Below are 22,947 nucleotides of genomic sequence, written 5' to 3' on the forward strand. Positions count from 1 at the left end.
ATATTCGCGCTTAGCGCGAATATCTCCAAAAGTTGGTAATAGGAGATAGCGATGTTAGGGACTGTTTCCAGTCGCTAACATCTTGGCACGCCCACTTTGCATGTCATTAGTGATAAATATCACTGACATGCAAAGCGGGGCCCAAGATGGTCGCTATCTCCTTTTAGCTGTCACTAACTGGTGTTAGCGACAGCTTGGTAATAGGGAGATAATGTTATCTCCGCTTTCTTGGCTTTTAAAGCCAAAAAAGCGGAGATAAACCCCCTTGATAATATGCCCCACGATTCCTCGGGGGTTTCAGCTGACAAGGCTTGGTATTGTGTTACGTGGTAATTTTTCCAGGAAACGTCAGAGGGTCGATGCAGGGGTTCTAGAAGGGGTGATAAACCATTTAAGCCTCATGAACAAGCGCATGGTCTTTTAAATATCTGTGAAGTACTCGGGGCGGCGGTGTGTGTGTCCTCTTTCAGGAGCGGGCGGGGGGGGGGGGGGGGGGGAGGGGCACTGCCAGCAACTTTCCAGGCCAGGCAGTGTTCAACACTTGCATCACCCTTTCTCTGCCTGCTATTGCGCTCCATGCTTCGGAAAGGTAAGAAAAAGAACGTGCATTTGAGTTTGAAATGTCCGATCCTGTAGCAGTACACTTGCAAAGCCCACACATGACAATAACCCGATTCAAGGCCCCATTCACCCGATTTTTTAAAAATATATAACACTCCAACAAAGTAGGATTATAAAACTTTATTAACTTTTAAATATAACGAACGGAACAAAAACTGTAAAAACATTTAAACATTTTTGACAAAAAAAAGCAACAATGGTCAGAAGCTGTCTTTTGTGCGAATAGTCCCAAGGCAGCACAACGTGCTGAGTTCTGGATGGCACCCAGGTGATGTCACTTGGGTGCCGCACTGGTTTTTGGGATCCTACAATGCAGCTCAGAAAAACAGCGTGGGGCGTCCCGGGTGGTGCGGAGGGAGGCCTCGTCAGTAGCGGTCTGTTGTGCGAATAGTCCCAAGGCAGCAGAACGCGCTGAGATGTGGATGCCACCCAGGTGATGTCCAGTAAACTGCCGCACTGGTTTTGGTATCCTACAATGTTGCTCCGAAAATTGGCGTGGGGCGGCACGGGGGGGGGCGTGGGGGAGGCGGCGTGAACGGGCCTCCCCAGGTGGCGGCCATCCAGCTGAGTTGCGCCCACTCTTGCGGCTACAGCGTCTCGCTCACCATGTTGTTGAGTTGCTCCCACTCTTGCAGTGCAGCGATAGGCGGGTGCCACAGGACTCTTAAAATGGCGGACGGCTCTTCAGTTTTGGGCCTGGTCCACTAAAATGGCCCTGGGACACCTTGGAACTCGGACGCTTGCCTGCTAGGGCTTGGGCTCCATTCTCGAAAGCGTCCCCTCAGCCGTGAAGATTCTACAAAAGTCTTGGGGGCCCTCGACTCCTGCAGGCTTCCGGTGGGGAGCGGCTGCCATGATTGCTCGCGGAATGACCACGACGGAGCCACGAGATGGTGGTGCTCTCATGCTGACGCCAGCTTCAGTCTGAATCATCCAGAAACAAGGTGGGGCTTTCATCGTTTGGGAAAAAAAAATGTTCTAAACCAATGAAAAGTGTTATTTTTAGGTCATATGACCAAGCCTTCCATCTTTAGGAAACCAAAAGTAAAATGAACCAATGAAAAGTTTTATAAACAAGTCACATGACCTGTTATGCGGCATAGGGCTACAAAAAGCGTAGAAAATCCGTTGGCACGTGAGGCGGCGTCAGTAGCGGACCGATGTGCGAATAGGCCGAAGGCAGCACAACGCGCCGAGATCCGGATGGCACCGAGTTAGTGTCCAGCAAGTTGCTGCACTGGTGTGGCTATCCTACAATGCTGCGCCGAAAGTCGGCGTGGGGCGCCCCATTGGCCTGTGAGGTCGCGTCAGTCAGTGGGGGCTGTGCGTCTCCCCCAAGATGGAGGCTCCTCGGCTGCAGTGCGGCGCCCCTTATCTTTTCACTCGCCGTCCAACTGAGTTGCGTCCGCACTTGCGGCTACAGTAGGCCGAAGGCAGCACAACGCGCCGAGATCCGGATGGCACCGAGGTGGTGTCCAGCAAATTGCCGTACTGGTGTGGCCATCCTACAATGCTGCGCCGAAAGACGGCGTGTCCAGCTGAGTTTCGGTCACTCTTGCGGTACAGTGACTCGAACGCGCCGAGATCCGGATGGCACCGAGGTTGTGTCCAGCAAGTTGCCGCACTGGTGTGGCCATCCTACAATGCTGCGCCGAAAGTCGGCGTTGGGTGCCCCGTTGGCTTATGAGGTGATGTCAGTAGTGGACCGATGTGTGAATAGGTCGGAACCAGCACAAGGCGCCAAGATCCGAATGGCAAGTCCTGGATGTTGAGTGCCATAGTTGAGAGTTCTGAGCAGTGCTTGTAAGACTATCTGAAGCTTATTTGCACCTGCTGCAGCTTCACTATTGCCTGAGGTGGTGTCCAGCAAATTGCCGCACTGGTGTGGCCATCCTACAATGCTGCGCCGAAAGACGGCGTATTCAGCTGAGTTCCGGTCACTCTTGCGGTACAGTGACTCGAACGCGCCGAGATCCGGATGGCACCGAGGTTGTGTCCAGCAAGTTGCCGCACTGGTGTGGCCATCCTACAATGCTGCGCCGAAAGTCGGTGTGGGGTGCCCCGTTGGCTTATGAGGTGATGTCAGTAGTGGACCGATGTGTGAATAGGTCGGAACCAGCACAAGGCGCCAAGATCCGGATGGCAAGTCCTGGATGTTGAGTGCCATCGTTGAGAGTTCTGAGCAGTGCTTGTAAGACTGTCTGAAGCTTATTTGCACCTGCTGCAGCTTCACTATTGCCCTGGTGTGGCCAAAGATCGCCCATGACATAGGCGGCCGGCTCCCGAGGTCCGGCGGAACTTTTTTCCTTTTCCTTTCTGCTTCTTGTCCCACAATCCGTTTCACCTGAAGACACGACCAGGTCCCTGAATGTGTGCAGGGGGACGCTATTGATTGAATGAAAATGGCGGCTTGACACAAATTTGACTCAAGCGTTGCTGTTGATGCTATACAGACAAAAATTGGTTTTCAGTTTGTACATTCTTCAGGATTTTTTTTTCCATCCAAGGCTGATTGAGAGTTTGTAGAAAAATGGCTTCAGATTTTCCACATATTACTCTTCAACATTCTTCCTAAATGTAACAATGTGAGACTCACTAGGAGAACGGCTGTTTATCTTTCCTTTCAAAATGCTGCCAACAATATTTTCTGAATGGAAGACACCATCTTGTAGCATAAAGGGCCGAAAGGGGTTCTGGTCTGGCCGATGGTTGGTGGAGACATTTTCACTATATCTTGGACCTGCCCGGCCTCGCCCAAAATGGCGCCGGTATAAATGGGACTCGTAACTCCTTGTTGTGTACTGGTTGAACAACGTTGATATCACGAGATATGAATGCAGTTTTGATGCTCATGGCGGGCGGGGACGAGAATTGATTGAATATTTCGACATCCCTATGGATATTAAGTTCTGATGTGTTATTGATTACTGTACTATTGAAAGTTCGAATTAACGTCACCCATGGTACTTGCACGCAAATGTATATCTAGATAACTTTTTTGTAAGTGGCCCTGTCTTATTTTAATTACAAAATGTACGTCCACCGATTCCGCAACTGTTAGACACCTTAGTTCTTGCAACCTAATGGCTCGTTCGTTACGTTCCTCTATAATGTAAATGTCTCCTCATCATATACGATTTCAGTTTGCTCCGTGGCCGGCCCACGTGGTTATAGGCCCGTATTTGTATACTGACATTTTCACAATAAAGGTTTTTAAAACAAAACATGGTAGTAGTATTTACATTGGTAAAGTTTTTACTTTTAGTCACTGTTTTCGAATCAGTAAAAGGCAAGTGAAATAAAGCAGTCCAATTACATGACGGATAAAAGGTATAATATGTAGGAACGCAGTAAAGATAAATGGTCAAGGGCAGTTGTGTTTTCCACTCCTGCAACATAAAGTGATCGATAATAATCTGATAATCAGGCGTATCGGCGAGTAAGACAGCAGGCCGAGTCTCTTTTACTCAACGGCTCCGTCATGGAACGAAGAAACGCCCTTTTTCTCGAAAAAGGATATATTTTACTTGCAGGACAGTTGTAAATTTTCCGGGAAAGTACATTAGCCTGGAATATTATAACATATATGTTATAAAAAAAAAAGTTCGAAATCAATAAAAAGCGTATTTTTTAGGTCATATGACCAAGCTTTTCATTATTAAAATAACAAAAGTAAAATGAACCAATAAAAAGTTTTATTAACAAGTCACATGACCTGTTATGCTTAAGTTACGCGCTGTGCGCCGCGCCCCGGATCACTTCCGGGTGCGCTAACGCGGCGTGTCATAGAACGCATTACGCGACAACGTAGGTCAAGAATATAGTCAAAATGTTTCCACCAACCAGCGTTCGGAACACAACCCCTTTCAGCAGTCCAAAAAGTTCTGTAAAATGACAAGAGGGGACAGGCAACAAGAACCATCAGTCAAAGAGGGGAGGGCAAGTTCTTCTCTACCGGGTCATGTTGGGGCGCTACCGGAACTGATCGAATTGGTAGTCTACAGTGTTTCTGGATGTTTCAGACTAAAGCTGGCGTCAGCATGAGAGCACTACCATCTCGTAGCTCCGTCGTGGCCATTCCACGAGCAGACATGGCAGCCGCTCCCCACCAGAAGCCTGCAGGAGTCGGGGGCCCCCAAGACTTTTGTAGAATCTTCACGGCTGAGGGGACGCTTTCGAGAATGGGACCCAAGCCCTATCAGGGAAGCGTCCGAGTTCCAAGGTGTCCCAGGGCCATTTTAGTGGACCACGCCCAAATCTGAAGAGCCGGCCGCCATTTTGAGAGTCCTGTGGCAGTTGCCTATCGTTGCATCGCAAGAGCGGGAGCAACTCAACTACATGGTGAGCGAGACGCTGTAGTCGCAAGAGCGGGCGGTAAACAGCTGAATGGCGGAAGAGGCACAGTGTAGCAAAAGCGGGCGGAATGGCAACTAAAACGGTAAAGGGGCGCCCCACTACAGCGTGTCTTCAGGTCAAACGGATTGTGGGACAAGGTCCAGAATAGAAGAGTCATCAAAAGGCAAAAAGTTCCGCCGGACCCCGGGAGCCGGCCGCCTATGTCGGGGGCGATCTCAGGCTAAACCGGTGCTATAAGACTTGGGGAGGGGGTCGGAGCCAAGCGTCTTCTCCGAGTCCGTGCCATCACACCGCCCCTCGGGGGCCTCCGTCAAGCGGTTTAGGGAGGTACCATATCACATTGTTTTCAAATGCAGTCAGGTCCACAAACGACACTCACTTACTTTGAGAATAGTGAAGCTGCAGTAGGTGGAAATAAGCTTCAGACAGTGTTACTAGCGCTGCTCAGAACTCTGAACTATGGCACCCAACATCCAGAACTTATGCCATTTGAGAATGGCAGTGACATTGAAGCAACTCAGGGACCAAAACCATTAACGTACTTTCACGTATGAAAATCTTACTTGGGGAGGGGGCAGGAGCGAAGCGCCCCCTCCCAGTCCGCGCCACCACACCGTATGTTGAAAATCTGAAGCCATCGTTCTACAAACTCAACCAACCTTGGATGGAAAAATCTAGAAAAATGTACAAACTGAAAACCAGTTTTGGTCTGCATAGCATCAGTAGCAACGCTTGCTATCAGAGTGCATGAGTTTCATGCTCGATCGATTGAGCTAGCCGGATCGGGCAATAAAAAGTATAAAATAGTTATGTAAATAGTTATTTAATAAAATGTTTTACCCTGTTTCTTTGCTGGTGTGTTGTCTATATTTTTAATATTTGCATAGGGTTTGTCGTTATTTTGGGCGGGGTGGGTGACGGAGCCGAGCTGTCTTGCAGCCCTCATGGTGTGGAGCTCAGTTCATCTCACTATTTTCGTATTTCTCATGAAGGGTTGTTCCTAATATTTCTATTTTAGCGAGGTCAAAAAGAGATCCAATTAGTGGCCTACTGATTTTGCTCGATTAATTTTATTTTTTTACACGATTTTTCACGATTTTTCACTATCTGCAAAGACTAAACAGAGTATTGCGACTTTGTGCTTGTTTGTAAATAGAGAATGAACCAAAGAGAATCAATTGTAAAACAGTAAATGCTTGGATAACAATCAATCAAATGGAGAGACAAGCAGGCACGACGGATTACAACGGGGGTAAAGGCCTGCGTTAACTACTCTTCACTATCTGCAAAGAGAGAGTACTACTAAGAGAAAAGAGGGGAGGGGGGCAGCGTTCAAAGCACATCAGCGTGCATAAACACGAAAAAGTTTTTACCTATCACGTACTTGACATTTTACAGCTTTTGATATTTGCTATTAAAAAACCAATGAAATTCACTGAAAAAACCATAGGTTATAGGCCATATATAGTTAGGAATTTGCATTTACAAAACCTTGAAAATTCACTGAAAAAACCATTGGTTATAGACCATATATAGTTAGGGATTAGCCTTTTCAAAACCTTATTTTACTCACACAAAACCATTGAAATTTCATATATAGTTAGTTCCACTAACTATATATCGCGCACCCGCAATCCACTGCTGATGATGTCACATATTACATCATTCATGACATGGTTAGTGACATCACTGATGACATCACTGATGACATCTCAAATGACATCACTGATGACATCTCAAATGACATCACTGATGACATCTCAAATGACATCACTGATGACATCTCAAATGACATCACTGATAAAATCACTGATAACATCTCATTTGACATGACTGATCACATCACTGATGATATCATTCATGTGATAATACCATGAACCTCTTCAGACTCTAATATAACTTTAGATACAATCAGTGTAAACAGACAGTCACAGACTGTCACTCATCCATGGAGTTACTCACACACCTAGTCAGTTATGCAAAAAATCAATCACACCTCCATTTTCTCAACTATACAGTTATACACACCTTACTTATTCAAACATATACTAACACATATTTACTTTACTCTCTTATACAATCCCTGATACATGTTCACAATGATCCATACAGCCACTCACACATTCACTGGCTCTTATGCACAGTTATTTATATATGTCAACTCTCACATGTACTGTGTTTTACATATGTACTTACTTTGACATGTAGCACTGAGATATCCATTCACTCACTAATACACTCATGCACAGTCAACCGCCCATACAGCTGTTTCCACATGCACTTTTGAACCCATACATATAGTGAATCAAATACTCACACATCTATGTACAGAGTCACACACCTCCCAGCCACCCATACACACACACTCAGTTTCCCATACAAATACTTGGACAACCAATGAATAACCCATACAGTTACTCATATAGCTACTGATCAACATATGCAGCAGTTTGTAGAACAACAGATATAATGATGCACAAATTAAAACAGTTTAGTCACTAACCCATGCACTCAGTGAGACACATTTAATCACTCACTCATACAGTCAGTCATGCACCTACTAAATCCTTCATCCAGACACTTATACATCCACTCATTCTTCAATATGTAAGACATATTTTAACTTTACAGAAACATACAGTCACTGGATGTTGTCATCAGTGATGTCATCAGTGATGTCATTTGAGATGTCATCAGTGATGTCATCAGTGATGTCACTAACCATGTCATGAATGATGTAATATGTGACATCATCAGCAGTGGATTGCGGGTGCTCGATATATAGTTAGTGGAACTAACTATATATGAAATTTCAATGGTTTTGTGTGAGTAAAATAAGGTTTTGAAAAGGCTAATCCCTAACTATATATGGTCTATAACCAATGGTTTTTTCAGTGAATATATATATATATATATATATATATATATATATATATATATATATATATATATATATATATATATATATATATATATATATATATATATATATATATATATATATATATATATATATATATATATATATATATATATATATATAATGTGTGTGTATATAATGTGTGTGTATGTATATAACTAAACAACCGCAAAGGTGCACCACTAGATACTTCAAGGAATAATATTTATCAATATAATCAATCACGAAAGATTATGTTTTCTTGTCTTTCTTTATTTTCAATAATGAACACCAAACAGCCGACGCGTTTTGTCCACATGGGACTTCTTCATGGCTTATTTTTAGAATAAGACTATTTCCAAATGAATCCTCGATGGAAAAGCTCCAATACAGCTCCTAATACCAAGTTGCTTGCTCAAAGAAGTTGAAGGAATATACTCAAATGTTCAAGCGTGACTGATCATCACGCAAGCAATGAATAATACGGATATCCTGTGTTTGTGTGCACGCTCTATTGAGATCTTGCCACGGGTTGGAAACTGGGTTTGTGAGAGTTCGAGACAACCTAACGTTTCTTAAGGTGTCCTCGAGGTATCCAACTCCGAAGTTTTATTCGAGGAAAAAATGCGATGGCGACCTGTCCGGTCGATCATAATAAATCGTTCCGACAGAAAGTAAGTCCAGAGAGCCATCGCTTCCACCGTGATCCGTATGGACTTATCTTCGTGATTGATTATATTGATAAATATTATTCCTTGAAGTATCTAGTGGTGCACCTTTGCGGTTGTTTAGCTGAATTTAGTTCCCTAGGGAATAGGCACAGTTACGGTGGGTGCCAGACAGTGTGCACACAAACCCCAATTGGAACTTGAGGGGAAGAGAAACATTTGGGGAGAAAGTAAGTCCGGTGCTGACAACAAGAAGGGTTCACCGTTAGGCTTTTGTTATGTATGTGTAGATATATATATATATATATATATATCTCCATATCCGGCATCTCGCCCAACGCAGCAGAATTGCAGATAGGTGGTACGAGGCCATGCCCCTGCAGACGCACCTCTTGGCGCACTGCTGGTGGGGCGATGAGGGCCTCTTGTAACCTGAAGACCTCAGGACACAAGTGGACTTCATCTCCCGAGCAGCGGTGCACCAGGAGCCGCATTTGCAGAGTAATGTAAAAAGGGCGTGGCCTAGGACCACTCTCAGAAATTCAGCTGTGTGGGGCATACTGGAGGTACCGGGTGGGCTAGTTGGCACCCAGGGACCCTCATGAGGAAAAGGGACTTCATCCGCCAACTAGGCGCATTTGTAGAGTGGTGGAGAAAGGGGGTGTGGCCTGTGTCCACCTCTCAGCAATCCCACTGTGTGGGGCTTACTGGAGGTAAGAGGTAGGCTAGTTAGCCCCTAAGGGCCCCCAATAGTAAAGCGGACTTCATTACCCATCGAAGCGCGCATCAGGCAGCGTGTTTGCAGAGTGGTGGGCAAAAGGGGTGTGGCCTGTTATGAGAACTTAGCAATCCTGCTGTGTGGTACTTACTGGAGGTAATATGTTATGTTATTAATATATACAGCGCGCGATTACCGATGGTGTCTTGGCGCTAGCAAATCGAGAAGCAGGCAGAAGCATTAATCGAAGAACAGCCTAGTCTTGATGGCTTTCAGGAACAAAGTCAGAGAGGGCATATTTCTGATAAGCAGGAGGGAGTTCCAGAGCCTGATGGCACCCACCACATATCTTCTACCACCCCAGCAAGATTTGTAAACTCTCTGAGAGAGTATCACGTTTGCTCCTCGTGATCTCAGACTTCTATTGGGAGAGTACCAGTGAAGTGACTGTTGTAGGAACTGGGGGCCGGCCCCATGAAATAACTTCTATGTAATACACAAAGTCTTAAACTTGATCCGAGTTCTAACTGGCAGCCAGTGCATACTTTGAATATGGATTCCCACCGAATGAAATGTGGGGATCCCTAAAAGAAGTATTGCAGCCGCATTTTGGATCATCTGGAGCCTATGAAGTTGCTTCATTGGCATGCCAAGATACAGCCCATTACAGTAATCTAGTCTGGAATGGACTTGGGAGGTGACCGTTTTCCTGCTGTCTGTTGGGACCAGAGGTAGAATTTTCCTAATGGCTTTGAGCATAAAGAAACTTGATGAAGAGACTAATTTAACTTGAGCTTAAAAGTCAAGTCTCTGGTCTATAATTACACCCACATTTTTTACTTTCGGGACTGGGGTAGGTGCTGCTCTCATGTCAGTTGGCCGCCAAATCTGTGATCATGAAGGGGAAAAATTACCGAACAGAATTACCTTGTTTTTCCCAGAATTTGACTTGAGGTAGTGTGAACTACTCCATGAGCTGACAGCTGTTATGCAGTCCCTGAATCTATTTACTGGCGGTGATGTATTTTTACTAATACTTAGCATGATTTGGGTATCCTCCGCGTAAGATGTTAGCGTCATTCCAAAGGATCTAATAAGGGCTGCCAGTTCCGAAACAAACATTAATAAAAAGTGTAGGACTCAAGGAAGAGCCCTGTGGAACACAACAAGGAAGTGTGAAGGATGGAGAAGTCCAGTTCCCCAGAGCCACCGATTGGGTCCTATCATCTAGGAAGGAGGAGACCGATGCCAGAACCTTTCCAGAAATCCCCAAGGAATTCAAAATTTTAAGCAAGGTTTTGTGGTGTACCGTGTCGAAGGCCGCCAACAAGTCAAGCAGGTCAAGAGCTGCAGCACCCACTGTGTCCATTACTGTTCTTATTTCATCGGTAGCCTTTATGAGCGTTGTTTCAGTGCTATGCTCTGACCTGAATCCAAATTGCGCCTCATCCAGCATATTATGCTCTTGTTAATATAGAGTAACCTGGTTATTCATAACCTTTTCAGCCAGTTTCACTGGAACAGGAAGGCGAGAAATGGGCCTATAGTTGCCTGGATCCAGTGCATCAAGGTTGGCTTTTTTTTAAAAGGGGCAAATCGAGACTCTCTTCCACATAGAGGGAAAAACCCCTTCTGTAAACATGGTGTTAAAAATGGATGTTAATCAGGTTCCAAGTACCTCCAGGGCTTGTTTAAATATCATGGGAGGAAGTGGATCGTAAGGTGAGCCATATCTTATTTTGGAAATAAGAATCATTATCTCCTCAACAGTTACTGCTCTGAAAGAAAAGGTAGTTGGCCCCCCAAGGATGTCCTTGTGGGCCTAGTAGTCCTCTTGTTACCCCAGTAGGATTGCTAAGATGTCTTCGGAGGCCATGCCCCCTTTCTCCACCACTCTGCAAACGCGCCTCCTGGCCGACTATGGGATGGGGTACGAAGTCCACTTTACTCCTGAGAGACTTTGGGGGCCAAGAAGACCTCCTGTAAGTCCTACGCAGCGGAATTCCTGAGCGCTGGTCGGAGGCTGAGCACCCTTTCTCTACCACTCTGCAAATGCGACTACTAGTTAAAGAAGCATGTTTCTGCACCTCTGACTTGGAGGTAGTTTTAATCCCCCTGCCCTAATATGTACTAGGGCCTTACAGGGGAGGTCATGCCAATCACAGTGGTACCCAACCCATAGTGTACCCTAGTGTATGTAAGTGTTTTCACTGTATTCTAAGTGTCTTTTTAGGATAGCATTGGCTCCAGGCCCGGTTAGGCAGAGTCAGTTACTACCAGGATCTGTCAGCAAAAAGTTGGAGGCACAGGATGACTTTGCAACAAGGCCTCTTTCGGCACCTCTGCTGGTTCTTTCTGCATTTCTCTTGCTTCTTTCTGCCCATTTCATCCTCTTTCTGCACAGGTCTTACCTCTGTAGTCCTAGTTAGAAATTAGCATTTAAAAAACCATTGAAATTACCTGAAAAAAACCATAGGTTTCAGGGACATTATAGTTGGAAATTAGCATTAAAAAAACCTTAGAAATTCACTGAAAAAAACACTGGTAGAAACCACTCGTAGAAAACCAGAGAGATTTGGCCGTTATAGTTAGTTGAGCTAACTATAACTTGCACCCCCGCAATACATTGGCTGATGACTTCACATATTACATCATTCATGACATGGTCAGTGACATCACTAATGACATCACTCTGCCTCATGCTGCCTTGATCACGAAAACTGAAGCAAAACTGTGGACTTTTGGCACCAAACTCTGCCCATCCTCAGCCCTTTCTCGACAGTCGCAATAGAGGGACTTGTCCTGCGAGCTGGATAAATACCAAAGCATTGGGTAGCTTGCCAGCACTTCGAAAATCACCTGCAGTCTCGCTTGGAGTAGAGTAGCTGTTCCCCTGCAGTTCGCAAGCACCGAACAGAGTCTTGTTCACCGCCTTGCAGCTGCCCAGGGACACAGACGACACAGACGACCAGGAGAAGTTACTCGTCCTCTGGAAGGTCAGATCTTTCTCCCCACCGAGTGTGAAAACACCAGGACCAGCATGAGCCGTGCAGCACCAACCCCTGGGTTACCAGATGCCCTGCATCAAACACCAACCGTGAGATTTCAATCCAAATTCCCACTGCACCAGGACCAGGCAGCCATCAAGGGCCATCAGAATCACTGAGAATCACTTTGTGAGTAGCACAGCAGCCTTGATTTTGCCCCTGCCAGCTGTTTGGCCTTGACCACGAGGAATATGTTTGTGCACCTGGCACAGCCGACCTAACAACTCTACACCGAGCTGCCTAGCCCAGATCCAAACGAACCAGCTGTGCCCCCTTGCTCCAAGACTCCTTGTGATCCATGCCCCCAATTTGGAGTTCTTGGACTTGTCCACAAGTCCCCCTGTTTTTGAGTGGCACCCCCTTCTCCATAACACGCCAGGTACTAACTTCACCAACATGCTGCTCATGGTAGGACCTGGGCAGTTCCCGAAGACCTGCTGGTAATACTTTGGACCCAGGCCCACTACAACTTCAAACCCTGAAGGTACATCCTCGAAACAGATTGTACCTAGCTTTATGCATCTCTGACTTTTCCTTCTAGGATTGCATTGTGCGTAAAGGCAGACAACTTAAAAAAACTTTACTTTATTGTACGTGTTCCTATTGAAAACAGGACTTAACTTTGAATTAAGTTTTTAGAATTGAAATATATTAAAAAAGAAGTGTTATTTTTCTAAATTGGTCTCTGATTTATTCTTTAAGTGTGTGTCTCCTTTATAGCCTCTGTGAGTACAACAAATGCTTAGCACTACCCTCTGATAAGCCTAATTTCTCGCCCACACTACCACAAAAGAGTGTGAGTATTTTCTACTTTTGTCTCTGTAAGCCATTTGGGGACCTGAAAGGCTCTCTGCACAGTTTACTTCTTTTGTAGTACACTATATACAGAGAAAGATTCCTACACCTAACAGAACTGTAATTAAATAGAATTTGTCTGTAAGATTTGAGCCCAAAGCCATTGTTTGTTTTGCATATGCCCATGTATGCCACTCTTTCAACTTTACCTATAATTGATGTAAAGTATTTTTTCTTACGTAAGCTTCTCTACCCCAAAAGTTGTTACATTTGTCTCTATTGTTATTAGTATTTTGTCTTTTGCATTATTTACTATAGGTATTGATTCTGAAGGCCATGCTGCAAACTTTGTTGAAACAGAACAAATAGTTAGCTACAACGGGAACAAGGTGTCTTTTGTCCAGGTACGCACTGGTGTTTAATTGACTATTTTACATACACTTAATCCAGTGTTTTACTGCCTTTATTATAAAATATCACTAGAGAATATAGATTCAAACTAAAAGGTGGTAATATATTATTCTATAAATAACACATACCTTATTGTTTAAGAAGCAGGCTTTGAGACGTTTTATTCTGTGAGCTGTTTACAGTCTTTAGCCTTAGATGTGTACTAGTTATGTTTTAGATTTATCATTGCGGTGCAATTGATATGCTTTAGGAATTTGCTACAGGCATGATAGTAACTGCAGTTTTTTAAAACCTGTATAAATGCATTCTTTGTGCTATGGATATATCCAAAGAAAACCTTTCCCCTGTACATTGCACAAATAATCACTGTATTTGTATTCGCGGATCTTGTTTATTAATCACTTCTTTACTAAATCAGTGTAGAGAACTTGTCTGCTCATCTCTGTAAAAAGATGGACTTCATGATGCAACGTTTGACACTTCTGACCTGTCATTGCAGGAATAACTGGACCATGAGCAGGCTAGTTTTAGGTTTCACTCATATCGGAGCTTGAAGCACTCCAGAATATGTTAATACCCCCCAAATTCCCACTGATTTGTAGAAGCCTTAATTGTGAAGTTGAGTGATGGACTTACTCCACGCTCTTCAAGACTGCTCACAGCAAGATCAGCTCCTTCATTCGGAGACTTTCGCTTTTCCATTGCTACCTAATCAGTTGCCAGTCTTGCAGGCACTGATCCCAGTACCTTGGAGCATTGCTGACACCAGTGCTGCAGCCTGTTGGTGTTCCACCCATGGATCCCTCAGCAGTGCCATCCTGGATACATAAGGATACAACAAACCAATCGCCCAGGCTTTTCCCTTGCAAGAGACCCCACTTGGTGGTGGTGCAATGCTGCTGCTTAGTGTGAACCTATGTATGTCTGTATGATCCCAAAACCATGGGTAGTATCGGGTGTATGTAGCTCTAATTAAATATCTATATATGCACGCTTTGGACCCTCACCTAACTGGAGCAGTATCCACAAGTTAGAGCTGAAGGATAAGCCAGGGACTCCTAATAAAGCTAATTGTACCCAGTGGTGTTGAGAGTGTTGCAATTCATATTTTGTAGCAATCATACATTTTTTTTTCTTTGGCCATTTAGTTTGCAACAACCTCTTTCACTTATTTTTTTCAGACTCGTGGATCAATGCCCTTTTTCTGGTCACAGAGACCAAATCTCAGATACAAGCCAACGCCACAGATACACAGAACCATGAACCACGTGAGTGACGTTTTCTTGATGTTTGTGTGTATTGCTTGTTTTTATTACAAAGTGGAAAAACGTAGTCTCTAGGCGAAGAGTGTAGAAATACCCAAAATGCTGAACAAGGAATGTTTTTGCAAGGTGGCTAGTTTAAAATTCTTTATAAGTACAAGTTCTACTGTTTGAAACACACATGTAAGTTTTGTTGAAATAAACTACAAATTATAGCTTTTGTAACACTCACATAATCTGAGCATCAGTTTAGTTGGTTTGAGGAATAGTTACTACTATAGAATTGCTGACTTTCAAAAAATGACTTGCAAGACTCGTTTGAATTTTCTGATTATAATATTGTATTTTTACAATATGGCTTTAGAACCAAAGTGCCTTAGCTGGGACCCTGCATTTGTCTAATCTCCCCTTATTTCTATATAATCGATCATATCATTTGTAAAGCGCACTACTCACCCGTGAGGGTCTCAAGGCGCTGGGATGGGGGAATGCTGCTACTGCTCGAAAAGCCAGGTCTTGAGGAGTTTTCTGAAGGTCAGCAGGTCTTGGGTCTGCCGTAGGTGGACGGCGAGGTGGGAGAACCATCTGCTGCTGGAGGTCGCTCTTCAGAAGCAGGGGACTGTGGCGAGGGCGAGGTCAGCGGAGCGGAGCTGGCGGGTGGGGGTGTAGAAGCGGAGTCGTCTTTTGAGGTACGTTGGTCCGGTGTTGTGAAGTGCCTTGTGTGCGTGGGTGAGGAGCGTGAAGGCTAATCTCTTGTTGACCTGAAGCCAGTGCAGGTGTCTCAGGTGGGGAGTGATGTGGCTGCGGCCAGGTGTGTCGAGGATAAGGCGTGCAGAGGCGTTTTGGATGCGTTGGAGCCGTCTCAGGAGTTGGCAGAGGCTCCTGCGTAGAGGGTGTTTCCGTAGTCCAACCTGCTGCTGACGAGGGCCTGGGTAACCGTTCTTCTCGTTTCATTGGGGATCCACTTGTAGATCCTGCGGAGCATGCGGAGGGTGTTGAAGCAGGAGGAGTAGACGGCATTGATCGGTTTAGTCATGGAGAGGGTGGAGTCGAGGATGACCCCTAGGTTGTGTGCGTGGTCGGTGGGTGTTGGGGCGGTTTCCAGTGCGATCGGCCACCAGGAGCCGTCCCAGGCCGAAGGGGTGGATCAGAGGATAAGGACCTCCGTCTTGTCTGAGATCAGCTGCAGACAGCTGTATCTCATCCATTCAGCGATGGCCTTCATTCCCTCGTGAAGGTTGGTTTTGGAGGTGTGGGGGTCCTTGGTGAGGGAGAGGATCAGCTGGGTGTCATCGGCGTAGGAGATGTTGAGGTTGTGCCGACGGGTGATGTGGGCGAGCGGTGCCATGTAGATGTTAAACAAAGTTGGCCTAAGGGATGAGCCCTGGGGTATGCCGCAGATGATCTCTGTGGCTTCGGAGCGGAATGGGGGGAAGGCGGATGCTCTGTGTTCAGCCGGAGAGGAAGGAGGTGGTCCAGTCCGGGCGTTCTTTTGGATCCCGGCGTTGTGGAGGCGTGTTCGTAGTGTGTGGTGGCAGACTGTGTCGAAGGCAGCTAACAGGTCCAGGACGATGAGGAGCGCCGTTTATCCGTTGTCCAGCAGGGACTTTTTGTCATCGGTGGCGGCGATGAGGGCAGTCTCGGTGCTGTGGAACCAGGACTGGATGTTGTTCTCCTCGAGGTAGCGGGTCAGTTGTTCGTCTTCTCGATGACCTTTGCTGGGAGCGGGAGCAGGGAGATGGGCCGGAAGTTCTGGAGGTCCGCTTTGGGTTTCTTGAGTATGGCGTTTATCTCGGCGTGCTTCCAGCTCTCCGGGAAGGTTGCAGTCTAGGAGGTGGTGTTGATGACTTTCCGGAGTTGAGGTGCGATGGCTGTGCTGGCTTTGTTGAAGATGTGGTGTGGGCATGGGTCTGACTGAGCTCCGGAGTGGATGGTGTTCATGATCTTGATGGTGTTGTCGTCGTTGGTGTTGGTCCAGGAGAGCAGCGGTTGGAGTGGATGGTGGTCGTGGGGGCGTAGGTCTCTGTGGTTGTTGGGCGGTTGTGGCCTTGAAGCTGTCGTGGATGTCTGCTATCTTGCAGTGGAAGAAGGTGGCTAGCGAGTCGCACAGGTCTTGTGAGGGTGGGACGTCGTCGGTGTTGGAGCTGGGGTTGGAGAGTTCCTTCACGTGTTGAAGAGCTCTTTGTTGTTGTGCACGTTGTTGTCTAGGCGGTCTTTGAAGGAGGCCCTTTTGGTGGATCTGATGAGGTGATGGTGTCTGTGGGTGGCGTTCTTGTGGGGTGCGTGGCTGTCCGGTGTTCCGTTAACGGAGCCAGATCTTTTCCAGCTTTCAGCAGGTTTGCTTGGAGGCCCGGAGGTCTTCAGTAAACCAGCTGGCTTTCTTGTTGGTGTGACTGTTGGAGGGTTTTTTGATCGGGACAAGGGTGATGGCGCAGTCGTTGATCCACTGTCTGAGGTTGCGGGGTCGACGGGTGGGCTCTGGGTGAGGGTGGTAGTTAGCTGGTCTTCGGTGACTTTGCTCCAGCAGCGGCGAGGCATCTTTTGGTTGCGGTGGTGTGTGGTGGGTTTCTTGAAGGTGAAGAGGATGCAGCGATGGTCGGTCTAGTGGAGTTTCCTGGTATGGTTGAAGGAGACGTGGGGGCTTGCGGAGAAGATTGAGTCAAGCGTGTGACTGGTGGTGTGGGTGGGGGTTGTGACGAGTTGTCTGAGTCAGAGGTTGGCTAGGTTGTCGATCAGGGTGGTGGAGTTGGTGCTGTTGTTGTTCTTGAGGTGGAAGTTCAGGTCCCCGAGGAGGATATAGTCCGTGGAGGCGAGGGCGTGTGTGCTGACTAAGTCGGCGATGGAGTCTCTGAACTGTGGTCGGGGTCCGGGGGGGTCTGTAGATGAGGGTTCCTCTGAGGGTGGTGTTGGGGTCAGTGTGTATCTGAAAGGGCAGGTGTTCGGCGGTGCTGAGGGTGTTGTCGCTGTTTGTCTAGACTCTGAGTGTTCCTGTGGACGATGGCGATTCCTGCTCTGTTGGTGCGGTCCCTGCGGGTGATCTTGTAGCCTTCCGAGACTGCTATGGCGGGTGCCGAGGTGGGGTTCAGCCAGGTCTCCGTCAGGAAGGCGACGTCTGGGGAGGTTGGGTCGAGTAGGTCCCAGAGTTCAACTGCGTGTTTGCGGGCGGAGCGGGTCTGAAGGATGCATCTGAGGTGGTTGGGTTCTTTCCTGGTCGACAGCATGGTGAGGCGGATGCTTATGAAGCTGCAGTTCCGGCAGGTGAAAGCTCTGTGGGTGCGCTTCGGGGCGGCCAGGAAGCAGGTGTGTGATCGTCCGGTGTTGAGTGTGTGGAGGATTTTGGCATTGAAGCAGTGTTGGGCGTTGTGGCGTTCGTGGGGTCCAGGGTTCTTGGTGCGGGGTCGCGGCGCGGCCTCCATATGAGGGGATGTGGGAGGGAGAAGCAGCTGGGAGGTGGGAGCAGGGCAGCGAATGGGATTGCAGGGGGGCGGGCCGCAGGGACGCAGTGGCAGGAAAAAACGCCGGGGGCCACGGCAGAACTGGGGACAGGAAGGAAAAACAAGTTTAGGCAAGAAAACAAGTACAGGCACAGAGGAATAAAAACAATTCTGGGCAAGAAAGCAAGTTGGGCACAGGAGAAAAATACAAGATTAGGCAAAAATAATGCAGGCAGAGCCGTGCAGCAGTGTGGGGAGCGACCTGCCTGCGAGCAGGGTCAGAGTAATGACCTGCATAGTGAAGGAAATATGAGTGGAGTGAGATGGAAACCTGGCAGCCTTGAGGTAATAGTTTTTATGTAGTGGGGTCTCATAGTAAGGTACAAGGCTAAAGTGGGTATAAGGATAATAACTATTTAGTAGATAAATATCCCATCCCCCAAATTGCCTTCATATAGCTGCCACAGCCAGTAACTGGCTGAATACCTTTTGATCTAAGTTTTGCTTACCATTCGCTTGCATGATTTCCTCCTCACTAACTGTCAAAATTGCTGCTCACATGAAACCTGAGTATTTCTGTATTGTTTTTGGAACACCATACTTATTTAGGTTTTTTTAGTAGGTAGCTTACTCCCATTTCATGCATGTCATAACCTTAGTGATATTTAGAGATTACAGGTGCAAATTGTTTGTATCCTGGATATGCCCAGAATGTTGATAATATTTTTCTTTTTACCGAGAAGCTACAGCATACCTAAAGATATAGATTTGCATATTCAGTGTTTACAATCCTCTATAATAAGGCCATGATGAAAATATCATAGTATGTGTGTTCTCCGTAGAGTATTAACCCTCAGGCTTGTTGGATGGAAGCCAAAATAGTATACAGGACTAAAGAACAGGAAGCTTGCAGACCCATAAGTCACACATGTACCCAAAATCCAAGGCAGTTCATTACCCAAATACTCTGCTTGCATACCTTTGATACTATATCTTGTATTGTTTGGATCCTGAGGGTGGAAGTTTCAGAACTGTGCCTCCGTTTACAATAACATTGGCCCCGGATCCTCTGGAAACCCAAGACTTGGTTGATGTGTCACAACACTTCCCTCCAAATATCTGAATATATGCACATTCCTTTACCAACAGATGTGCATGCATGAATCTATCTGTTACATCCCCAGCATCTCTCTGTGGTAGTAGAAATGAACCTATGCATGTATGGTGGATTCATGTACAATTATATCATGATTTTGTAAATGGATTCATTGTATGGATTACCTATTATATGTGTTTGTGGTGTAGCAACCAGTGGTCTGACAAGTCCTCCTCACCTGGTGGGATCGTTGGGGTAGTTTCACTTTTTTATATGGCCCTATGACTGGCTGGCTCTTTTGCATGATATTGCATATTTCTATTGGAGACTTCTAAATACAGATTCCTAACCTAGTGAATTTCCCTCTGGTGCCAGACTAGATCTAGAAACTTACAAGCAATACCCTCGCACATTGTCATGAGGCTCCATCGGTTCCCAATATGACGTTGGGGCCACTATTGGAGCACCACCTGCACATTCTGATGTTGGTTACTTTATTATCACTACCAACACACCCGGCATCACATTAAAAAAAAAATGTGCAGTATGCCTTCCCTTAAAAAATGGGTAGAGCCATCTAGGTCCTTGCTAGAACCCCATTTGGAGGTCCACTGGGGTTACTGGGCCCAACCGTGATGGTTGAGATATTTTACTCCTGATGTCCCAGGGCCTACTATGGTTCTTGAGCAACTGGGACAAGTACCCATTCTGAACTTGAATGTCGGTGGCAGTCCAAGCCTCCCTCTTGTTGAAGTGTAGGTACAGGTTAGTGAACACATCTCATCACTAAAGTGCATTCAGTAATGGCAATAAATCAATTTCCAGTCGAATCCTGTTTTTTATGAAAAAAGCATTTTATTTCTAACTCTACATATTCAAAGAAGTATATGGCATTCATAAGCAACAACACAATCCCCTTGAGGTCAGGGTTTTAGTGTTTATTTTGCAAATCCCTGTCCCATCATCTTCCTTGCAATGTGGTCGGGATTATTCCCCATTCACTATTGGCTGCATCCAGGTAATTCTCACTTGTAAGTCTTACTCAAGAGTCCCTTTTGACTCTTAGGAAATAGTCAAAGTGTCTGTGGTGCCACAGCACCTTCAGCAGTGAATCCCTCGGGGTCTGACAAGCCCACATCCAGTTCAGGGCAGGTGGTCTTGGTCTCCAAGGGTGACGTCTCCTCACCCAACAGGAATACTGGCATGCCTTTACCCCCAGTCCTGGTCACATGCAGTCTTCCAGAGATTCGCCTTTTTCAAACTGCCCACCTGGGTACTTGACAGATGACACATTTTGGGGTCTTAACCCCCACTTCTAATAGTGCATTTCTTGACACCAAATGTGATTTAGGGTCTGGGTCTTTGAAGTTTTATGTTGGGGGTTCTGCTTCTTTTGAAGTGTACACTCTTCTCTCTCGTCTTCCTCTTGAAAGTCTGTCTGCCACAGCAGGAGAGACTCCAAAGCTGATAGATCCACAACACAGGCCTTGGGAGTGACCAAAGTTCACACTTGGATGTCAGCCACAATGATACGTTTATCAAAAGGTTAATCCTGGACTCCCAGCCCTACTCTTTATGATACCTTACAGCTGCAGTCTCTCTTTATCTCTATCTCTCTCTCTCTCTCCCCCTCTATCTCTCTCCCCTTCTCTCCCCCTCTCCCTTCCCCCCGCGTGTCCCACCCAGCTCACAGTAATGCAGTAATGCACATCTGTCTGAGAGAATACCTCTACGCCTCATGACTTCACCAGGCAGGCCTGGGCTTCCCAAAATGGAACCCAGGGTCCTCCATATAATGTACCATTGCAGGCACATTTGCACTCTGTGTACGTGCACGGCACACATACTGTACTTGACTGTCACCTTCATGTATTAATGCGTCCCAGGTTCACATAAATCAAGCACACACAATCACTCTGTGTGCATTGCTCAGTATTGTATCATTTCAATATTGTGCCATGGTGTGCTATATGTAAACCCACGCTGGCAACACACACACACACACACACCATGCGGGCGCTGCACAATACTTTACCCTTCATGTATTGAACTTCTCGCATGCACACACACACCTAGCATATGGCTTCATGGTGCATGCACTGCACAGCACTACATCTCCCATGTAATGTATTCCTTGCAGGCATAGATACACTCAGTGCCTGTGCTAACCATACATTTATTGCACAGCACTGCTCTACCCCTGTACTGTACCCTTCCCAGGCACACATACAGGCACACATACATCCAGCGCAGAGTTGCCACTCCTGCACCGAGCAGCACTCTACAAGTAACTGATGTCATGCTGTATGAGTTAAGCATACAGCAGTGGAATATTTAAAAAGGGGAGTTTAAAAAGGGGAGTGATCCTGTAGGCCTCACTCCAGTGGCACTGTTCCTAGAGATCCCTACACGGTATGCTGCCACTACCGTGCTCTTACTGCTTAACTCTTGGTGATGGGGGTAGCCTTCCACCACTATGAGGGTAGCGCTTTTGGAGCCCCTCCCAGTCCAACAAAACTGCAGTCCTTGGGACAAGCCTATGTCATGGTGCATACTCATAAGTGTTTCCCTATGACAACAAAAATCAGCATTAGGGATTCAGATGACAGTACAGTTGAGCACTCAATGTAGGGGTGCATACCTGTTACCATTCAAAGGGTTTTTAGATCTTAACAGTCCTGTAAACAACAGATGTTGGTTATTGACACTCATTAAGATTTTTTCTAGTGCGGAGGCACCAAATGCGTCTCAAAGTCGTCTGAATGCTGTAGACAATGAATTAAAAGGCCTTCCAAGAAAACAAAGTCAAGTTGGAAGTCTCAAACCTTAGGGAGTCGAAGAAGCGGTCCCTATAGAGGTCACGGGCACAGACTCGTTCTAGGCTCCACTCTTGACGTCGCTCTCATGGACCGTCTTCATCGAATATACAAGCTCAGGTAAGTCCAACAGGTGGCACAAGACACAAAATGATGAAGAATGGCTCCCCATCTCGCTGTTCTCTCTGTTCAGAGTTGTGCAATTGACGAGGTACCTTTAGAATGGCGAGCCGATCTCCTTTCAGGGACTCCATTCTGATTCAGCTCCACCCTGAACATATGACAACACCGCAACAGATAGCCAAGCTCCAAGCTGAAATTGTCCTATGAGACGATTTTGGTGATTTACCGTATCCCTTTGGAGCTCCATTGGGCCCCACGGATCAGAGGTGTCCTCCAGTCTGGCTACCGCCGGCATATACTTCCCCGACTCACTGTGCCACTAGACCCCACATGGGATTGAGACCTTCCTCAAACCAGACTCCCCTGACTCTAGGTTCTGTACCATCACTGAAACTGACCCTCCCCCCACCGGTTGGAGCCAGCCTGGATGGTGACACACCCGGTGCCGCTCTTGGTGTCTCAGCCAAACTCCAGCAACTCCCTGACGCCGGCTCCGATGTTTCTGACATCAAAAGAGGATGGGATTGTTTTATCGCAAACCAAGGGTATGCCCACTCGGAGCATGACACCTACCATTATTTTGGGGATAATGAGGAAGGGGTCTTCCTTGAAAACTAGAATGATGTAAACACATTTTATCATCTTTAAAGTACAAATGGCCTAGACACTTCCCCTGAGACTGGGCTCTCCTCGCCCACCCA

General features: G+C 46.4%; 1 protein-coding gene across 4 annotated transcripts in view; it reads left to right on the forward strand.

The window, feature by feature from the left end:
* Window positions 1-22,947, forward strand: part of SACM1L (SAC1 like phosphatidylinositide phosphatase) — a 411,244-nt gene that overhangs the window by 156,227 nt on the left and 232,070 nt on the right. For all 4 annotated transcript variants that reach the window (XR_015309871.1, XR_015309872.1, XM_086964916.1 and 1 more), the window contains exons 8-9: window positions 13,423-13,508; window positions 14,697-14,783. Coding sequence is in view for 2 of the 4 variants with exons in the window: in XM_086964916.1 (XP_086821042.1) it covers window positions 13,423-13,508; window positions 14,697-14,783 (173 nt within the window). In the remaining 2 variants the exon portion in view is untranslated. The remainder of the gene's footprint in view (window positions 1-13,422; window positions 13,509-14,696; window positions 14,784-22,947) is intronic.

The sequence above is a fragment of the Lissotriton vulgaris genome, chromosome 4_1 (genome assembly GCF_964263255.1).
Source record: "Lissotriton vulgaris chromosome 4_1, aLisVul1.2, whole genome shotgun sequence".
Taxonomy (NCBI): Eukaryota; Metazoa; Chordata; class Amphibia; order Caudata; family Salamandridae; genus Lissotriton; species Lissotriton vulgaris.